The sequence below is a fragment of the Musa acuminata genome, chromosome BXJ3-4 (genome assembly GCF_036884655.1).
Source record: "Musa acuminata AAA Group cultivar baxijiao chromosome BXJ3-4, Cavendish_Baxijiao_AAA, whole genome shotgun sequence".
Taxonomy (NCBI): domain Eukaryota; kingdom Viridiplantae; phylum Streptophyta; class Magnoliopsida; order Zingiberales; family Musaceae; genus Musa; species Musa acuminata.
The window spans coordinates 49,204-69,523 of NC_088352.1; the positions used below are offsets into that span (position 1 = coordinate 49,204).

At 40.4% G+C, this 20,320-nt stretch overlaps 2 protein-coding genes across 5 annotated transcripts; one reads left to right on the top strand and one right to left on the bottom strand.

Moving 5' to 3' along the window:
- The first annotated feature begins 315 nt into the window (after positions 1 to 315).
- LOC103980471 (E3 ubiquitin-protein ligase At3g02290) lies at positions 316 to 8,728 on the top strand. Of its 3 annotated transcripts, XM_065145641.1 has the most exons (7): positions 368 to 462; positions 1,959 to 2,140; positions 3,142 to 3,345; positions 3,442 to 3,572; positions 5,289 to 5,724; positions 6,303 to 6,412; positions 8,525 to 8,728. In XM_065145641.1, exons 4-7 carry the CDS (start codon positions 3,453 to 3,455, stop codon positions 8,549 to 8,551), a joined length of 693 nt encoding a protein of 230 aa, XP_065001713.1. In that variant the 5' UTR covers positions 368 to 462; positions 1,959 to 2,140; positions 3,142 to 3,345; positions 3,442 to 3,452; the 3' UTR covers positions 8,552 to 8,728. The 3 variants fall into 3 exon arrangements, with proteins under 3 accessions (XP_009395187.1, XP_009395184.1, XP_065001713.1); XM_009396912.3 differs by lacking the exon at positions 1,959 to 2,140 and having other exon boundaries at positions 316 to 462; positions 3,142 to 3,362; XM_009396909.3 differs by lacking the exon at positions 1,959 to 2,140 and having other exon boundaries at positions 317 to 462.
- A 1,496-nt stretch (positions 8,729 to 10,224) lies between these two features.
- Positions 10,225 to 17,676, bottom strand: LOC135634909 (glycine--tRNA ligase, mitochondrial 1-like). 2 transcript variants are annotated; one of them, XM_065145639.1, is made up of 9 exons: positions 17,161 to 17,676; positions 16,472 to 16,854; positions 16,246 to 16,363; positions 12,860 to 13,054; positions 12,080 to 12,304; positions 11,726 to 11,785; positions 11,461 to 11,541; positions 10,960 to 11,365; positions 10,225 to 10,644 (listed from the first exon to the last, which is right to left on the bottom strand). In XM_065145639.1, exons 1-9 carry the CDS (start codon positions 17,659 to 17,661, stop codon positions 10,409 to 10,411), a joined length of 2,205 nt encoding a protein of 734 aa, XP_065001711.1. In that variant the 5' UTR covers positions 17,662 to 17,676; the 3' UTR covers positions 10,225 to 10,408. The 2 variants fall into 2 exon arrangements, with proteins under 2 accessions (XP_065001711.1, XP_065001712.1); XM_065145640.1 differs by lacking the exon at positions 12,080 to 12,304.
- Positions 17,677 to 20,320: the final 2,644 nt, after the last annotated feature.

Here is a 20,320-nt window from a genome sequence, read left to right on the forward strand (position 1 = left end):
CAATACAATTTGGTTGAATGAAGAAGAGGCTCCGGTGTACAGAGAGTAGGCTGTGATGAAATAGTCGGTGACGGACGGCACAAATAGTTTTGCAGCGAATTTGATTATAAAAAAAAAAAAAAGGGACAAAACAAGAATTGCAGCAGTGCACACACCTTGTGCTCACTCAACCCACGCATAATTGCACGAGTAAGCGACCACATGATCCACAGCTCATCTCATCCCGTCTCGCGTCTCTCGACCTCGCTCGATGCGCCACGTCGAAGGAACGAGTCGACGTATTATGCGGTCGTACGGACGGCCATGGGCCCTTCGCGGAAAGGAAAGCGACACGCCACCAAGACCCACACCTCCCCTCCCCCACCTGCCCCTCTCTCTCTCTCTCTCTCTCTCTCTCTCGAGTCCCCTCCTCTCGCCCCAATTTTGAGGGTGATCAAGCCCGGCTCCGTTGCTCCTGGCCAGGTACGAATCCTTTCTTCTTCAGTTCTTCTGCACCCGAGACCTCCACCTTCGTTTGACGCTCGCTCGATTGCTTGAAGACGTTATATTATCTGGCCGCTCGCCGTCTCTTTCTGTAAATTATGAACGATCCTTGCGAATTCGTGGAACGGATGTTTCATTTTTGGCGTTTTGGGTAGTATAATGGAAAATGACCAGTTTCTTCTGTGCTTTGTTTTTCCTGATTGGAAATATTGGATTGGGAAAACGTTATGTTTTTCGCTAATCACGTTTGCTTCGTAACAGAAGTCCCTTTTTTATCATTAATTATATTACTGTTGAAAAGGGATCGATGATGTTTTGTTCATGTCTTTCATTTGGTGACGATCTCGCGCTTAAATTTGGAAGTCGAAGAAAAGGTCTGCTACTTTGTATGTCATGGTTATAGAATAATTAGATCGATGACGATCAAAACTAAATAAAAAATTGTATTAAATTATCTCAGATTTGGAAGCTGAAAATTACACTTTGACGCTTTTTTTTCTTTTATCCCTGCTTCTGAACAGAATTTGTTTATGTTGCACATTTAGGAGATTGTGACAGAGGAACCATGCTGAGCCTTATGGTCGACTGGATTTCTCGACTAGCTGAAACATGGATTTTAGAGATAGCTAGCTGGTCAACAATTTAATTCTTGGGAAAAGCTTCTGGCAAATGGTGTCAAAGGGATAAGATAAAAACAAAAGAAAATTATTATAAATTCATAGTGTATCTTGTGCTGAAAAATTGGAATGAATGCTGTGAAAAGATTAAAAAGGTGTGAAACGTTAAGAAGAGCATATTTGGCATGGATGAGAGCTAGATGAAGTAATCTTGGCTTGCAGCTGATCTTGACTACAATGGGTAGACAATAATGATAGGGAAGAGAAAAGCAATTGAAAATCGATCATTTAAGATTACTTGAGTAACTAATTGTCGTTTAGCCTATTGGTTGGTAGCATTGAGTTTTGGAGAATTTCAGTGAGTTTCAACGATACCATAATAACATTGTGATGGCAAAAGTCCATTTCATTCCAATGGTGTTTTGACACGCTCTTATGTGCTCTATTTCTTTTTGCTGGCCTGGAACCCTATGATATTGAGCTTTTTGATATATATTAGGTTACCATGCCATATAGTTATCAGCTTAGAGTGTACTGGCAAAATAAAGATGCATACATCCATACAACATAAGGTTCCATGTTTAAAATTTGTTGAGGTGTTTCCTCAATTATTTGGTACTCTTAACTATATCTTGAACAATTCTCCTGTATTCAAGTATCAGCACCGCCCTTTTTGATTTTGTTGGTTCTTATGTATCTTGGAGGTGACTGTAGATAAAATTTCCTTTTCTACAAGTTTCTATCCAACCTTATTGAAGTGTTGAAAGCAAGGATTCCAATTTTATAGCTGGGTACTATACCCAACCTTTATGTACTGACCAGTTATTGCATACCAACACATGGTACACCTATGTGTAGCAAAGAGGAAGGAAGAAGAGCAGGCAATGGAGAAAAGGAAGAAACAGGAGGAAGAAGAGGATTTGCTGGAGGAACCGGAAGGAGGAAGAAGAGGAGGACATGCAGCAGGACAAGGAGGAAGAAGAGAAGTGTACTCCATCAGTGACACGCTGAGCTGGGAGACGGGGAGGTCGCATGTCGAGGTAGGCAACGATAGATAGCATGTTGGGCAGCAGGGAGGTAGTCAACGGCGGGCAGCAAGGAGGTCACACATCGAGGCTCATGATTAGGATGAGTCGGGCTAGTGATTAGGATGATTAGGGCGAGATTATTCTTTCTTTTTATTTTTTTATATATGACCCAGTTTGGACCACCCGAAATGGGTTGGGGTTTACACCTGGACCGATAAATATCGATCATCAGTAAATAAGATCTTGGCGAAAAAGAGTTCCTTGGTTGAAACTTGAAAGTTTATTCTTTAGTTGAATGAATTTAAATGGTAGCAAGTTGGTTTCCATATGCTACAATATCAGTGTTGCTTAGCTATGCCTTTAATAAGAATTTACTACAATTGGATACAACTATTGGTAGAATCATTGCTGGTTGTGAAAGTCTCTTAAGTCTTTGTTGGTGTGTTTCAGTGTTATAGTTTGCACCAGAGCTGATTCTGTACTGGTGGATATGATGAAAATGTTTATGATGACTTTGATAAGCTTTTGTCCTAGATTAACAATGTAAGATTCATGTGACTGCAGTCCTTGGTTCGAACCCCGACACTTTTCTAATGGTGATTCTGTAAGTTCAGACCAGATGTTGATGTTTATAGTTAACCTTGCCCATAGGATTGATCGAACAGTATGGTTCCTGAATTTGTGGTCACTTGATTTTGTTCCATGCTTATGGAGAACATCTTAAACTAAATGCTCCTGGTAAAATTTGTGCATGATGCCACTGTAAATAGATGTCCAATTTAAAACACATGAGCAAGGTAGTGAACTTTGATGGTATGCATATTTTCAGTCTAACCATATTTGGTTTGTTACTATTGTTCTTTTTTCTTTTTGTAGTAAAGCAGTGAATTTTGGTTTAGGCTCACATTCCATTGTCATGATTGTCTGATTACTATATTTTGCATATTACTGTATATTACTGTATTTTATTTTTCTTCATTTGCTTAACTGAATTTTGCATTTTTTTTTTACAGCCAGGAGGAGCAAATACCACTGTGGTGCTTTTCCATTCTGAATAACAGAACATTTATTCTCTTGTAAATTACCCAATGGATATGATGTCATGATTTCATGGATGCTATTAGGGCATCTTTTATTTTAATCACAGTTTGAAGATTCTATTGGAGGATGCAGAAAAGTATTTGTCCTTGATAAGTTTCTATAAAGTTTTAGCAGGAGTAAGATACTTTTGCAGGTTTGACAACCTGCTCAATTAGATTCTATTTAACCTGTCTTCGAACTCTTAACTATTTGTGTTTTGCCTGAGTTGCTAGGAACCAGATTTATGGGTGCATTCTGTTGCTGTCTATGTCCAGAGGACTTTGAAGAACATGCCTACTCAAGCAATTCCATATATCGGCACTGCATATGCTTAAGATATTTCTTTCATCGGCTCCTGGATGGGGTAATATTGGACTTTTCAGTTTATTATACTTCTTTGAAAAAACAATATAAATCTCTAATTGTATTGCTATTGGAGAGCTATGGAAGTGATGCCATATATCCTGAGACAGAATTGGTCTCTTTGTGACAGAATAGGCCTCTTTGTCTCAGCAATTCAAAGAGAGTTTAGTGTCACCAAGAGAACAAGATAGGGAAAGAACAAACCAAGTTATATTTTATTGCAAACAAAGACAAGGGAGCTAGAGTTGATTATGTCACCCTACAAAAACTCATTAGAAGAAGCATGCAGAATTTCACAATAGGAAAAGACTTGCCCAACCTAGACTATAACCACACAAGGACTCTAGGATGCTATTAGTTCAAAATAGGATTCTTCTGACCAACTAAACTATATACTATAAATAAGGACGAATTTCTATCTAAAATGTTTTTTTCTTAAAAGAGAATGTAGGGTTGCTAGAAGTGGGACATAATTAGAAGGCCTGGTCAGCCTCTCGTTTCCTAATTTGACAATAAATGGGTTGGGGAGGTCTTTTCCAACTCCTCCTTCGATTATAATGTTGCAAAAGTTCCCTTGTTTAGCTGGCTTCTTACCTCGACCCTCTTTTACATCTAGTAGGACTCTTTCTTGAGCTAGAAAGAAGGCTCTCCAAGCTGGACTGGACCTTCTCCTTGCTGTTCTGGACTGATCAAAGCTTCATTGGAGATGGATCAATGCATAAACAAAGATGAACTTGTCTGTCGTAAGCTGTAATAGGTTCAAGTATGCTCCAACAAGCTAATATGAGCTGCTTTGGGGCATATGGGGATGTCACTTGAAGTTATATAGGTTTTCATCGGTGGCCAGCCAAGATTTGTCTGGAATCGACCAAATATGGACCAGTGCTGATTGTATGTATGTTGGGTCAGGTTTGGTTTGCAGTAGCTTGTTTTGTGAGAATCAATTGGCAAGAGAGTGTGTTAAGATGAAATAATGGTTGGACGTGTATTTTCTTTGTTTTCCTCTATAGAAGTTGCATTTAAAATTGAGATTAGGGTATTGCACTGGCCTAACCAACTTTATATTGCATCACTAATTGCATACATTTTTTCCTTCAGACTAGGACTAAAACGTCTAAGGATTTCATAGAACTTTAGCAAATAATGCCTAACTAATTTCTTATGAGTTATACTTCTACCCATAATCAAGGTTAACTCGAAACAGTCAAACTAACATCTGAAACAGCCACAAACAGATTATCAAAATACGATGATGACCACCATCAGAGTACCCAAAAGAAAATTTTCAAAATAATATTTCATGTACCATTCCGATGGAAAAGTGACTCAATGTGCAACTAATCTAGCCCTGACTAACTCGAAACTTGGTCAAACATAACTGACATAGAAAAATCTAGAATCTGTGGTGTAACTAGACTCAGTTTGATGTCTCACTCTCAACAATGGGACTCCTGCTGTTCCACCAATCCGAATCATTGTCTCAGATTTGAGGATCAATTTGAAGCTGCCTCATGCATCTTTTTTTTTTTTAGTTAGCATTATTTTTTAATGTTAATACAAATCTTTTCAAGTTAAGCATATTAGCGACTTCCCTTGGATCTCTGAAATTGCCAACTTTAGTGGAATACTAAGTCTTCCAAATAGTCATAATAGTTTTGGTTGTTGTTAATGCTTATTTGATGGTGAGTTCATAATCAAGTTTCTTTTACCTTTACAGTATGGTGCAACATTTCAAAGACTTGATGGACGCTCGGTACCATCCCAGATTCAGATAACAACTCCATCGTCGTTGTCGACAGCAACTGGAAATGCTCCTGATAATTCAGCATGTGAGACTTACCACGTTGTGCCTTTACCTCAACCATATGATGCAGATCCTAGGTATTCCCGCTTACAGCGTGAAGGATTGGTCTCAAGACGTGAGAAGTCTATGAACCACACACAAGAAGAGCTGCACACTCTTAGAAGAAATGGTAGCAGTTCTGCTGTCGAAACCTTGGGTGCCATTAAAAAGCGAAACATTGCAGAATCTGAAGAAGGATTTAAACTTACCCATCCTGAATCTGAGAAATATCTGTCTGCAAAAGCATGTGATACAAGTTTTGTTATTACAACCTCAGAAGATGAAGATGTCTGCCCTACATGTCTGGAGGGTAAACTCTCTACAGACCGAAACTCAACCTTTCATCATGCAGCTTCACTCTCCACATTCTAAAGTTTCATTTTATAATAACCAATGCAATGTTGCTAACCTCAAAAGCTACCATTTTTACTTTACATTTCAATGGTTCAAAAGACTTTCAATCTTTTGGTTGATCAATATTTGAAAACCAAAAGCCATTTCTTCATTTCATTTTCTTCCAATTATGTTATATCTCGCACTTAGTTGAAACCAATTAATGTTGACATAATATTCCAAAAGAAAGAAAAAAGAAAAACCTGCATTAATGCTCTAATAAAGGCTTTAAAGTTTAAGCTGAAGACCAAACTTTGATGATGGTAGGAGAACCGTAATTAATTCTCTGGAGTTGATTTTGTACAAGTATGATATAAAGTTTAAGACAAAGGTCACCAAGCATGTGTAGCCATAAGTGTTACAAAGTATAAATTATTTTTTTGCCCTTTAATTCTGGTAATTCCTTTCATTTGTTGTGTGTTTGCAAGAGTACAAAATTTATACCCGTTCACTGTCAGTTGGAAGTAATCTAAATGTATTGGCTGCTCTTTGCAGAGTATACTCCAGAAAATCCAAAAATTGTGGCAAATTGTTCTCATCATTTTCATCTGAGCTGTATATATGAATGGATGGAAAGAAGTGACACTTGTCCAGTATGTGGCAAGGTATCAAATAATTTCTGACTTCTCTACGTTATGCTACCTTTTCAAGATACAGTAATTTGCTTTTGTAGATTGGAGGAGTGATTTTATACAAAGTTTAGGAATTTCTTATTTGTCATTTTAGGTTGCCAATATTATATATATATCCATGTACATTGTGTTAGGATCAAGTCCGACACTAAGAGGGGGGGTGAATTAGTGCAGCGGTTAAAAACGACGATTTCATAGATTTTGGAAAACTGTTTCGATGGAAGATTCGTTCGACGATTAAATCCGTATCGGAAATATGTTTAACTTGAAAGCGTTTGTAAGTGAATGATGTAGAGAAGAAGTAGGGCAGTGGGCAAGTTAAATGGTTTGCAGCAAAGATAAACAGCAAAGTAAAATGCAAACCAATTTATAGTGGTTCGGTCGTCCGACCTACGTCCACTCCCGATTCGTCCTTCATCGAGGCCACCGACTTTCACTATTAGTCTTCTTTCAACCGGGCGAAGACTAACTACCCTTACAACTCAATTCTCCTTTTACAGGTTCCAGAGTTAACCTTTACAGGACCTCTCACCCCTCTCTTAGACTAAACCAATACTAAACTAGAGGGGAGGATTTCTCAAGTGATTACAGTAGAATTTTTCCTCTTTTTGTTCTCGGTGTATAGTTTAACCATAGATGAGAGAGGTATTTATAGGCCTCAAGATGATTCAAATTTGGAGCCCAAATTTGAATCACCCCGGTTTTCAAGGTACTGACGGTACCACCACCAGTTGACTCTGACATTGGGCGATACCACCGCCTAGTTTAGTGGTACCACCGCCCAGGCAGAGTCTCGACTACTAGACTTAGGCGGTACCACCGCCCAGACTCAACCTTGGAGGCTGAGCCTTCAAGCGGTTCCATCGCCAACCCTGGTGGTGCCACCACTTGACGTGGCACCAGGGCATTGTTTGGGCCTTTCATCCAGCCCAACATAGCCCTAATTCGAGCCCAGTTGGCCCCTAATTGAGTTGGCCCAATTTCAACCCAATTAAACCTAATCCTACTTCGATCGATACCATTATTACAAAGCTTAATCGAATTTGTTGCTCGACATGTCATTGGTCCATCGACGCTTCATCCGATTCTTAGGTGCATCGTCCTCTCTTGCGGCATGTTGCCCAATCGGTAGTTGTCCTCCGCAACTCCGATCTCCTTGCTGCAACTCCACTCTTCTTGGCTCGATGCCCGAATCCTTTGTTCGAAGTCTTCTGCCGATACGTCCATCGATCATCTGGCTTGACGTACAATCTTCTGACATGTTCTCCTCCGGCGTAACGTCAATTCTTCCTGCTTCAATTGTCTAATCCTGATCGAAGGTAGTCCTGCGTCACTCAAAACGCAGTTAAATCATAATCATTATCAATTGGTTTCATCATCAAAATCCGAGATTCAATACATTGGTACCTTGAAATATGTCCATGCCTTTAACTATTGTCAAATATCATTTTCTTTGAAATGTTTGACATCTTTCTGAATACACAAAAAGGCACACATTCATCCTATCCTCAGTTGTTGACCCTCTGAACTTCCCGTTGATCTATTCTCTTGAAGTACCAAACTGAACCAAAGAGAGAAACAATTACAAAGGAAGACAAAAGAAAGGTAAATAAAATGGGAGAGAAACATGAAAAGTAATGTGAAAATGATAATTTTGTTACTCACTAGCTAGATTGGAACTGCTGAAATACTTGTAGAATGCTTGCATAAGTTAAATGAGTTTATACAACTATGTGTGATGGTTGCCAGTTGCCACTATTGGAGATGAATTAGTTAAATAAGGATTATTGCAGTATAAGATATGCAATTTGCCCTAGATTTAATCTCTTGTTTCTCCTTTTCTGTGCCTGATCCAAAAAGGTCCCGTCTATTGCATTCAAATAGTTGGAACTTCATTGAGTTTGTTGATACTGGTTTCACAAATCTTGCTTGGGTTTATTCTTTACTCTTATTCCTTCTTTTAGCTACTTGCACAAAAATAATTTCAGCAACGAGTTATTAAATAGCTAAACTTAGTACAACTTATCAGAATCCATGGTATCATGCAATTTGTTACTTATTATCTTTGTGGGTTATCAATCTCAGGAGATGGAATTTTGTGAGAGCCCGTGATAAAGACAGTATATATATTCTGGAGCATGCAATACTGGACAATGTTTCTAAATAAATTTTATGTCACCACTGTAAGAACTATCAACAAAATGAGCGCTGTATCTACCCTGAAAGTGTTTGAAATTAAAAGATCGTGTAGCTCAAAAATAACAAAGTGTTTTATGATTTTGTTTTCTATTTTGCTGTTTTGCATGATGAATTGTGTTAGAGACTTCTGCAATATCTCCCACAAGTCTAATGGTCACTTGCTGCTGCCTATTGCATTGATGTGCTCTCTAAGAAGAACGAAATACATTCATCAATTACACATACAGCTAATGCGAAAACTTGGATCAGGGATTGGTTATGATTATGGTCATGTTTCTACTTTGTTTTCAGTTCCTAATGCTTTTGAGTCCCCAAAAAGTGTTTAGTTAACTCACGTGTTTATTGTGTATTCTTGCGCTGTCAATTTCATATACAGTTAATGCAAGCCCGCTGAGGATTGGATATGGTAATGTCGCTGCTTTGATTTCAGTTTCTAGCATTTTGAGTTTTCTAAAGGCGTCTAACTTACCAGTGTAGTTGATGAAATAGTTCTATCTGGGAATGATTAATACATATGCTGTTGATATTGTATAATGAACTGTCATTCTATCGCCTTTACGGCATTAGAATTACCTAATCCTGTTTCCCTCTACTTTTCCATGTTTCGGCATCTTGTGATTGTGTTTTCTTATTGGCTGCAATGTGAATGATTCAAAGCTTTCAAAGATGTGCATATTCATGGCGTCCAAATCTCATATATTAGTGTCTCTACAACCAGAATTCTGACGTAGACGTGCATCAATATGCAGCCATTTTTTTAGGACTCAAGTTATCCTCCCACTGGAATTAGGGAGCAAGAAGTGGGAACTCCATCCGCTTCAAAGGATGGATCATGGATAAATGTTGAGCCTTTCATTATTAAACAGTGGACGACATCAACCAATACACGGAGGATTCTTCTAACCGGTACATGTAAATTAACACAAATCAAGAACTAAATCGATGCCGAAGAAAAGCCAACAAGAAGCCAAAAAACCACAATTTTTTTCCCCTCGAGTTCCAGCAGTAATCAAAGAAATAAAACACGACCAGATCTCATTTGTGTTGAAGTGTTGATATTAAGGTTGGGACACTAACATTTCTCCACAAGTTCAAGCCGATTTCCCAGCAGCCTTGTGCTTATGAATGTTGTGGTCTATGAATCAAGAATCACAAATTGGAAACTGCTGCAGAACATATTCCGCAAGCTAGCAGAGCAAAGCAAGCAGACATTGAAACATCCTGAGACGGAAAAGTCTTGAACCTTTTTATCATGCGATTAGCATCTCACATGCAGTCTTACCTTTTAGGATGAATACTGATGGCTTACCGCTGTACCAAGATACATCCTCACTTTCACAATGACCTGGAGCATGCTGAAAATTGGGGTGTTAATGATAGGTTTTGATATATGAGGAAGGCCGACCACAATTTATATGATAAGTTTGAAATATGAGAAGGCCAACCACAATTTATAATGATCCATAAGTCCAAAGCAAATGTTTGTAAATGAATACTGATGGCTTACCGTTGTACCAAGATATGTCCTCACTTTCACAATGACCTGGACCATGCTGCAAATTGGGTTGTTAATGATAAGCTTCATATTCGAGAAAGCCAACCACAATTTATAATAATGATGGCAGCAAGTTATGTAATCCATATGTCCAAAGTAAATGTTTGTAAATGTCAGCGGTCAAGCCATCTCAATACTTGATGCAATAAGAAATTCCAAGTTTAGCAATAATCACTCTGGTAAAAACACAATGAACTGAAAGTGTAATTACTGGTTCATTCCTCTTCAGTATGTGCAGCCGAATGTGTTGGATATCTCCACATCACATCGCCCCAGGTGCTCTGTCCATCTGTTACCTCCTTCACGACCGAAGCTACCTCATCAATGCTTACACGGATCTGCTGCTTACTATCCCTCTCTCGTATCGTCACACTTGTCGTCGAGTCGACAGTAATGGCAAAGGGGACACCAATCTCATCTGTCCTTGCATACCTTTTTCCTATGGAGGTACCTGAAAAAATCCCAACAATCGGCAAATATATGAAACTGATTTTAATGTCCACCCATATGATCTAAAATTACTTGAATCACCATGCAAAACAGTGGTATTTATGTGATTGTCATGTTATCGATTTCATGTATATATGATCAGAAGATTATTCTAGCCAGCATAGATAAACAAACACACATCTATTATAACGAGTGAACAGTAAATTCTTCAACCAGTAGCTGACCAAGATGTATGGCATGTGAAGATAAATTTAATCAAAACTGAATATGGTGGACCTAGTTTGTTTTATTTTGATATTTTTTCCAATAAGCATACCTGTGATGTCAATAATATGAGAAATCCCAGCTGCTGTAAGTGATTTTGCAATTATTTTGGCCACATCATCAAACTTTTGGGTCTTGATCAATGGGAAGACGGTGCACTTGATGGGAGCCACAAGTGGAGGAAAACTGAAGACATTCAGCTGTTCATCCTCTGCTTTGCTTTGTCTTGTGTAAAAAGAATGCTCAAACAGACAGTATATTATTCGTCCAATGCCAAAAGATGGCTCAATAACAGATGGTGTAAAGACCCTTTGGTGCTCCTTCTTCTTGTCCATACTAATTGACACCATTTTTTTCATAATGGAAACAGTTTTTCCAAGAGTGCAGACATGGAAATCCATTTCACCTTTAGATTCCAAAGTGGCCTTCATTTCCAGTGCTTCCTTTTCACTCATAGCCTGTCCATGGAGAGATGTGGCATAAACAAATGCAAAAATAAATGTCTGTCACAGAAATTAACAGGTAGTTAGAGGCAAGCAATCTTTGCACTCACCTCCAGTGCTTCAACCACCATCTTTTGGCTGCCCTTAAATGCAAGACCAAGTTCTTTCTTTGATGGGACAATAACTAGTTTCTGAGATATAAACACCAACAATCAAACAAACTTTCTATGAAAGCTTGAGTGGCAGCATCTAAAGGAAGTATATTTACAAAAATATTATAATTTCCATACTTCTCTTGGTGGCAAAATCTCAAGTTTTCATACGTAAAATTCCAAAAGAAAGGGAATAAAGACAAAGTAAAACAAAGAAGCTTACCTCTACCTCCCTAGGTTCTGGGAACTTCTCGTGAGCAACAAGAGGAACACCACTTTTCTCCTGTCAACAACTCGGGATTAAATATCCATCCATAAAGTTTGTGTTTGATACTAAACCTTGAACAAATAATCAAAATGAAGCAATATAGTTGAATAAGTATTTTCCAAGTACAGTCAGACATGCATTGAGAATGCAGTTGAGACAATACAATATCAAAATTCTTACTTTCCATTAAATACCTCTTATGAATTGTCTTAAAATAGGTAATGGTTATGACAAATATATAGCATGTAGGAAGTCTATTATTAGAACTTGCTAGAGCAATTATGATTAAATGAGATATACGTAACTTACTGAATGAGCCCGTAAATCATAAGCAGATCTATCAGCAATCCCTACACATTCAATCCAGCCATAGGAGCACTCTATCTCTGCATCCCAACAGTCGGCAGCATAGTGAGCCATCTCATTTGGCAAGTGCTGCCTGAAGCGCAATCGATCTTTATCAATTCCAAGCCATGTCAAAAAGAGGAAGACTCTCCCTATGAAATAGCCCAGTGTTTCATTGTTGACAACTCCCTGTGTAAATGGTATTAGATACTTCAGATGTAAGATATCCAAAGATGGAACAAATATATATATATATATATATATATATATATATATATATATATGTCGGACCGGTATGTACTGTCCGATACGGGCGATATGCTTCGGTATGACAGACCTTGTACATACATATGTATGCATGTACATACATATGTATGCATGTACATACATATATATATATATATATATATATATATATATATATATGTGTGTGTGTGTATGAATACATATATGTACATGTATGTATGTATATACTTATGTATGTATATACATACATGTATATATACATACATATATATATATGTACATGTATACATATATATATTTATACATGTATACATATACATGTATATATACATGTATATACGTGTATATATATACATATATATATATACATATATATATATACATATACATATACATATATATATATACATATACATATATATATATACATATACATATATATATATATATATAATCTAGAACAGGGAAGAACTCATAATGATAGCTAAAAAAACAAACCTTCAAGACTGCCTCACCAAGAATCATTGGTTTGGCAGATTTTCCTGCCAATTGCTCCTCCCTAGGGAACATCAAAAACTCCAAGTTGGCAACATCAACAAATTTAGGGTGAGACTTGTCATCAGGATCCACAAAATGTTCAATCTCCGCTAGAGTGAATTCACGGACTCTTAGAAGACCTTGGCGAGGTGAAATCTGGTCACCATAGATAAGCAAATAGAATTAGATTGACAATTCAATTATAATGAAAAAAAAACTCATGCAACAAAATCGACATGGAAGTTCCAACTATTTGGCATGGACTATTTTATTCAGTGAAAGGAACCCTCATGCAGTGAGCAAAATAATGATAATTAACCAAAGATGATATTCCTACTTATGAAAAAGGAACAATTATAGTCAATTCTAGAAGTAAACTGGAAAAAAGTGAATCATCACTGTAATCACCAATAATTCTTCTCCCTTAATATAAATCAATTAACATAAATAATGCACTGCTTTATTTACATTATTAACTTCCTTGTTTGTGTAGTATAGTTAAGGAAATGAATAAAATTAATTACCTTAGTTACGTGGACAAATTAGAAATTTCATCAATCAATTAAATTATTAATTGATTTATTTCCTAATGAGTGATGTGGATTTTAAAAAGTAAATAGTTTAAATTTCATTTTTGTGTCCGAACCATAAGAAATAAATATTACAATTCTATCTTTATGTGTGAAAGCAAAATAAAAATAAAAATTAAAACATTGTTTACCTTTCAGGAAAAGTTCATCTTCTTCTATATAAGGGAGGTTTCTCCTCTCTCATTCCTCAAAGTTTGAAAGCGGGAGAATTGAGATTTGAGAAAAGGATTCCTCTATTCTTGTCTAACCAACTTTGATTTATATCTTGAAATCTTTGATATTGGGATTATTAGGAGACGTAGGATCCTCTATTCTTGTCTAACCAGCTTTGATTTATATTTTGAAATCTTTGATATTGGGATTATTAGAATTTTATGATACATAATAATATTTTAATTTCAAAATTTTATGATTAATAAATAATGATAATTGATTTATAATGTTAAAATGATTATTTGACTTATAATGATCTCATAATCTTAAATGAATTTCAAGATTGTTTAAATTGTTAAAATTCTTATTTTTGGATCAACATAGTAGTTCTGATTCATTTAATTAGATATATCTATGTTTCAAGAATTATATGTGAATTTTTATTAATTAGTTAGTTTTAAATTTAAGACCATAAATCAAAATTATTTATTTCATGAATTTAAGTTATTCTCTAATAATTAAAAATATTAAAATCTAATTTAATAAGAGGGGTCAAATTAGGTGGTCTGGCGTGAGTTAAGTTGATTAACCAAACCAACCAATGCGGTCAAGTACGACCTAGCACATATGATCAAGCAAAACCGAGCTCATGTGGCCAGAAATAATATAACTCATGTGGTTAAACATGACTTAGTCCATGTGGCCAAGTATGGTCCAACCCTTATGGTTAGGCATAGCCCAGTCTATGCGGCCAGGTACGATCCAGCTTATGTGGCCAAGCATGACCCAACCCATGCAGCCAGGCACAAATCAATCCATGTGACTAGGCATGACCCAGCCCATGTGGCCAGGTATAGCGCAACCCATGTGGCCAAGTACAACACAACTTATATGGCCAAGCACGATCCAGCTCATGTGACTAGGCACGACCCAACCCATGTAGTCAAGCATGGCCAAACTCATATAGCTAAGCACGAACTAACTCGTGAGCTAAGCGTGGTCTAGTTCAGTGGTAAGGCTCAACCAAACTTGTAAAGCTAGGCCGATCAGTTATGCAACTGGCATTAAACACATAGTCACCCCTCCATCCAACCCCTCAACCCAAACTGTTACCTGAGACAAACATATGCGATGCCCATGACCCATCCATGACTCTGGTGGGTCGGCTCGTCTGGGCTAGCACTATACGACATAGTTCAATAGCCTCAGCCTTCATTGATTTGAGCTTGTTAATTAACTGAATCAGACAAATTTGATTGGTTTAAGCCGGTTTAGGGTGATTCCATACCAACTTAACTAGTTCAAACCTACTTAACCAAAATAAAATCAATCAACTCTAAATTAGACCAATCTAAGATGATTTCGGACCGATTCTATAAGGATTTGAGGTTGGTTCCATTAGGTCCAAATTTATTTGAGTTTCGTTTAAGTAATTTGAGTTATTGCAATTAGGGTTCTAGTTGATAGAGGATTCTTGAAAGATTAATGTCTCATGTTTTTATGATTTGATTAACTTAAAATTTTCATATGAATGTGTCGTTTGAAAATGATTATTTAAAATGATTAGTTATTTTCTACTATTTCTTTTAAATTAAGTTTATGATATTAATGTGATTGTTATCATGTAGTATATATGCCTATGCTAGTGGTCTACATTAGAAGTGCAACTTATGAAAGGAGCTACGAGTCCATCTCTATGTGGAGCCACCAATAAAGATAGTCTAGCAGATTATATATACATCAAGCATAGTCCCTAGTCTTAGGTGGAGGACACTTTTTATCACCTGTGGTCCTACCAAGAAGATATGATTCTTTTTTAGTAAAAAATATTTAACGTTGTAAATACAAGAATTCGAATTCAAAAATACAAAAAAGGTTCTTTTGTAAACGAAGTTAATGGTTTATTTTTTTAAATATGGGATGTGACAATCATATATTAAGTAACATGTATGATAAAAGAATGGTGGTTGAGATATAAAATTTTGTTTATGCTTTCAAGTCAATCTTATACTAAAGAAATTAAGATAATTGACTAGATCCATATATCATAGACCATATATGCAATAATAAATGCTTTGTGTATGGCATTAATTATGTTTTGTTATTCAACTGGAGAATCATGATTAAAGATTGGAAGTTTGAAACCTTGACTGTCAGAAGCCCCTTAGTTTTCCACTTAGATAATGCCTACAGGTGATTACTGAGACAGATTGTCTATCCACAATATAAAAAAAACAGGCTCAATTATTACTGACTGGAGTTTGTAACTTTTTACCATTGAATCAATCAGCATTGAGCTTGATCAGAGTAGATTAGGGCCATAAGATAAATTGTAACAAAACCATGTCTCTGAATCATGAAACCTAATCAGGTTGAGCTAAGGCAAACCTGGCAATTCCAAGGAAACCAAACATAAATTTGGGAGGAGCCTTCTGAACTAGGTTTGATCTTTAAGGGAAAATACTGAATGTGTCTTATAGGGACAATTTATTTAACTTTGACCAAAAACAAATACGATGAAATACGGATGTTGAACTTCTGGTGAAACAATAAAAAAAAGAAGCAACCAAGACCATTGGCAAAGTAAAAGGGGGGGAACCACACCTCATTTCTAAATGCCTGACCAATCTGAGCTGCTGCAAATGGAAGTTTATTCCCGTTATAGTAGTACAGGTCTTTAAAATTCACGAAGATGCCCTGTGCTGTCTCTGGCCTCATATACCTATAGCCATAGACGATGCAAAGTAGAGGTAAATTTAAAAAATCCTAATTGATAACCTAGAAATCTACAATCTACATATTCATTTAAAATATGTCAATTATATCTCACCCAGGGCTCAGGCCTGATGGGCCAATGGAGGTCTGAAACATAAGATTGAACGGGTACAGATCAGAGAGAGGGTTCTTGGTATCAGGGGCTGTGATCCCGTACTCCTTCAGTTTTGCTCCCAATTCCTCAGCAGATAGGTCATCCAACACCATGATAACATGCTTGAGCTCTGCGGCTTTCTCAGGTGATAAAGTGAGGTCCTTCTCGAGCTTCTCCTTGCAGAAATCCTTGAGCAAGTGATCAGCTCGGTAGCACGTCCCCGTCTTCTCATCTTTAACCATCAGATCAGTGAACTTCTCCACGTGCCCAGATGCCTTGAGGACAACCTCAGGGGTGACACAGGGACAATCGACCTCCAACATGTTCTCCTCTAGAACAAAATGCTGAGACAAGAAACAAACAGATGGAGATAGTAACTGTTAGAATAAATGTCTTTGATCATTACCATGGCTATCATTATGAAATGTAAGAACTTTACCCTATAAAGCATAATTAAAAGCAAAAGAGTGACATATATCTGAGTGTAAAGATCTAAAATTGCCTCAATTCTTTATTGCTGGAAGTCCTCAATTAAACTTATCTGGAAGAGAATGTCAGAATAGCATTGGGTTATGTACTTCCACAGATCAGATCAATATGGGATCTTCTACACCTTCTGCTGCTAAAGATCAACGGATGTGGCTTCTCACCTGGCGCCAGAAGGCAAGCACGTTGGACTTGACAGCGCACCCGGGCGGGCCATAATCGTAGAGCCCAGCGACGCCGCGGTAGATCTTGAAGGACGGGATGTAGAACAGCCTCCTCTCGAGGGTGTTGACGACGGCCTGGCGGAAGGCTTCCCTGCTGCTGGCGGCCGCCCCGTCGCCGTTGTTGGAGAGGGCGGCCTGGAGGCGCCTGGCGGCGGCGCCAGCATCGACCTTGAGGGCCTTGAGAGCCTCGACGGCGGCGTCAATCTCGGCCTGGGCGGCGCCGCCAGGGCGGGCCTTGAGGGCCCGGACGGCGTGGGCCTGAGCGTCGACGGCGGACTGCTTCTCAGCCAAGGCCTGCCGTAGGGACTCCTCGGAGGCGGCCATCGGAGGAGGAATCCGGGCAGCGATGGAGGAGGAGAGGAAGCGGCGGAGGTGGAGTAGGGTTTTGGGACGGGCAGGCGATATCGAAATGGTGGCGAAGCGTAGGGAACGGAAGCGCATAAGCTATCGGAAATAACGGAGTGTAGAATATAAAGTATTTATTGCATCCTATGTCACGTTACCGTGTGACTGGGTTGGGCTCGAATGTTAGACTGCGGAGTCGGGCTTAACGAAGGAGACAACAATGAGCTGGTTCATTTTGACGGGGGAACAAGTCAAACCCTGTTTGACTCCAGCGCTTGTGAATTTGGATCTTCAATATGATCATCCGACTGTCAGTGCATGATTTGAAGATTCGTGTCACAAGAACAATTCCACTGAATCCACGCTTAAGCTTTCCTATCATGCAAGGAGGTTATGAAAAATGATTCGAGTTAAGTGGATATGAAAAGAAGACACTAGGTATGAAGCTTTCTTAACCATGGGTCAAATAATTAGTTGGCTTTTGATTTTTTTTTTTCAGATAATAAGAATGGCGATATTTGAAAGCGGCTTCATGCAATTTTCTTAATCATTACTGTTGGTGTAAACAACTTTTTTAGCCGTGTCCTCGGGACCGACGCGGCTTGTTCAAGGGTCCGAATGACAGGGATCTTGCATGGCGTCCCTTGAGGCCTCCTGGTGGCCGATTACGGTGGTCTGGTCGGGATGTCCCGGCAGGAGGAGAGCTTCATCGTAGCGCCGGGGAAGAGGCGACCTCGTCTCGCACCTGCACACAGGTCGGGTCGGAAGCTCGGCCCGACCCCTCCGACGATCAAGTCAGTGACATAGAGGGGGTTGTGGAAGAGGGAGTGCCTCTGTGTGAGTTCGTCCTCCCCATTCGTATAGAACTCTAGGGTATTTATAGATGAGTTTGATGTTACCTGATGTGGCTGCCTGCAGGAGCATGACTGTACCTCCGATGGCATCTGACATTGCCATTGGGGTTGCGTGGAGAATTGGCTGCCCGCAGGGTATGGGCAAGCCTCAGTCGACGTCCTCCTCTGCCTCGGCTGAGCGCGCTGTCATGGACTTAGCTAGTTTTGCCTAAGTCGTGCGGCACCCTTGCGTGTCCGTCCGCAAAGGTCAGCCTCCCCGAAGCCTCTCATTGTCCCTTAGGACCACCAAACGAGAGAACGGGTTAGAGAGAACGCCTCAATCGGGAACCACAAGCAAACATCTCCGAAAAATACTTCATAGACAATGCAAATTACAAACAGACTTTACAAGCTCTGAACAGTGGCATAACAAAGGGTAAAATGGTCCATTATAGACCGAGAATCTCTCGCACGTGTCCACATGACACAACCTTTATTTACAAGCATAAAGAGGCCACCAACCCAACTAAAATGGGACTATCAAGCCTTTGGCCGCCCCTCTACATGCTGTACAAGGCATGAACATGTCAAAAGACACGGACATACATAAGCATTACATCAAACATCTTGTTTCGAAGTTTGTCCGTGACAGCGCGGGGTCAGCCGGTGGAGTCGTTGACTGGGAGCCGGTGACACTGGCGCATATCAAGTCGGCGTTAATGCTTATTTCCTCGGGCAGTGTGTTGTCCAGGCATGGCTAACGTCAGGACGTGTCATGTTGCCATTTTTATCCTTATCATATTCCCCCCCGAAAGGAGCTATGCGTTGGTTGTTGTACAAGGGGGGACCGATGCATGGCTTCTGTCTTCAGGCGAGCGGGTCGCGCGGACGCGGTCTCGGGGAACATGGAGCCGAGGAGCACGACGCAGGCGGGCTGGCCGCGCAGGTGTGTCTCGGGAGGGCATAGAGCCGAAGGGCCGAGGAGCATAACGCAGGCGGGCTGGCCGCGCAGGTGTGTCTCGGAAGGGCACAGAGCTGAAGGGCCGAGGAGCACGACGCAGGCGGGCTAGCCGCGCAAGTGTGCCTCGGGAGGGCACAGAGCCGAAGGGCCGAGGAGCACGACGCAGGCGGGCTGACCGCGCAGGTGTGTCTCGGGAGGGCACAGAGCCGAAAGGCCGAGGAGCATGACGCAGGCGGGCTGGCTGCGCAGGTGTGGTCTTGGGCACCATGTTGTCGAGGATCACGACGCAGGCGAGCAGACCGCGCAAGCGTGGTCGCGAGGGCCATGCGGCCGAGTAGCACGACGCAGGCGGGCAGGACGCGCAGGCGTGGTCTCGGGCACCATGCGGCCGAGGTGTTCGGCGCAGGCAGACTGTGGCTGCGCAGACGCCGCTCAGGCGGGCAGGCCGCGCTGAGGTGGGCTCGGTCATCTATAGCTGAGGGATATGGCAAAAGCCGGGGGACTCGATTCAGGCGGGCAGGTCGCGCTGTACCTCTCGGCGGTGTGGCCGAGGGACTCCGCTCAGGCGGGCAGACCGCACTGAGGTGAACTCGGCAGCGTATGGCCGAGAAGCTCGGCGCAGGCAGGCTGCGGCCGAGGGACGTGAGCCAGGTGGGCAAGCCGCCCTGAGATGGACTCGGCAGTGAATGGCCGAGGAGCTCAGCGCAGGCAGGCTGGCCGCGCAGGCGTGTCTCGGAGAGTATGGAGCCGAGGGGCACGACGCAGGCGGGCTGGCCGTGCAGGTGTGTCTCGGGGATGATGGGACCGAGGAGCACGACGCAGGCGGGCAGGCCACGCCGAGGTGGATCTCGGCAGTGTATGGCCGTGAAGCTCGGCGCAGGCAGGCTGCGGCCGAGGGACACCACTCAGGCGGGCTGGCCGCGCAGGGGTGGACTCGGGCAGTCTACGACCGAGCCGTGCG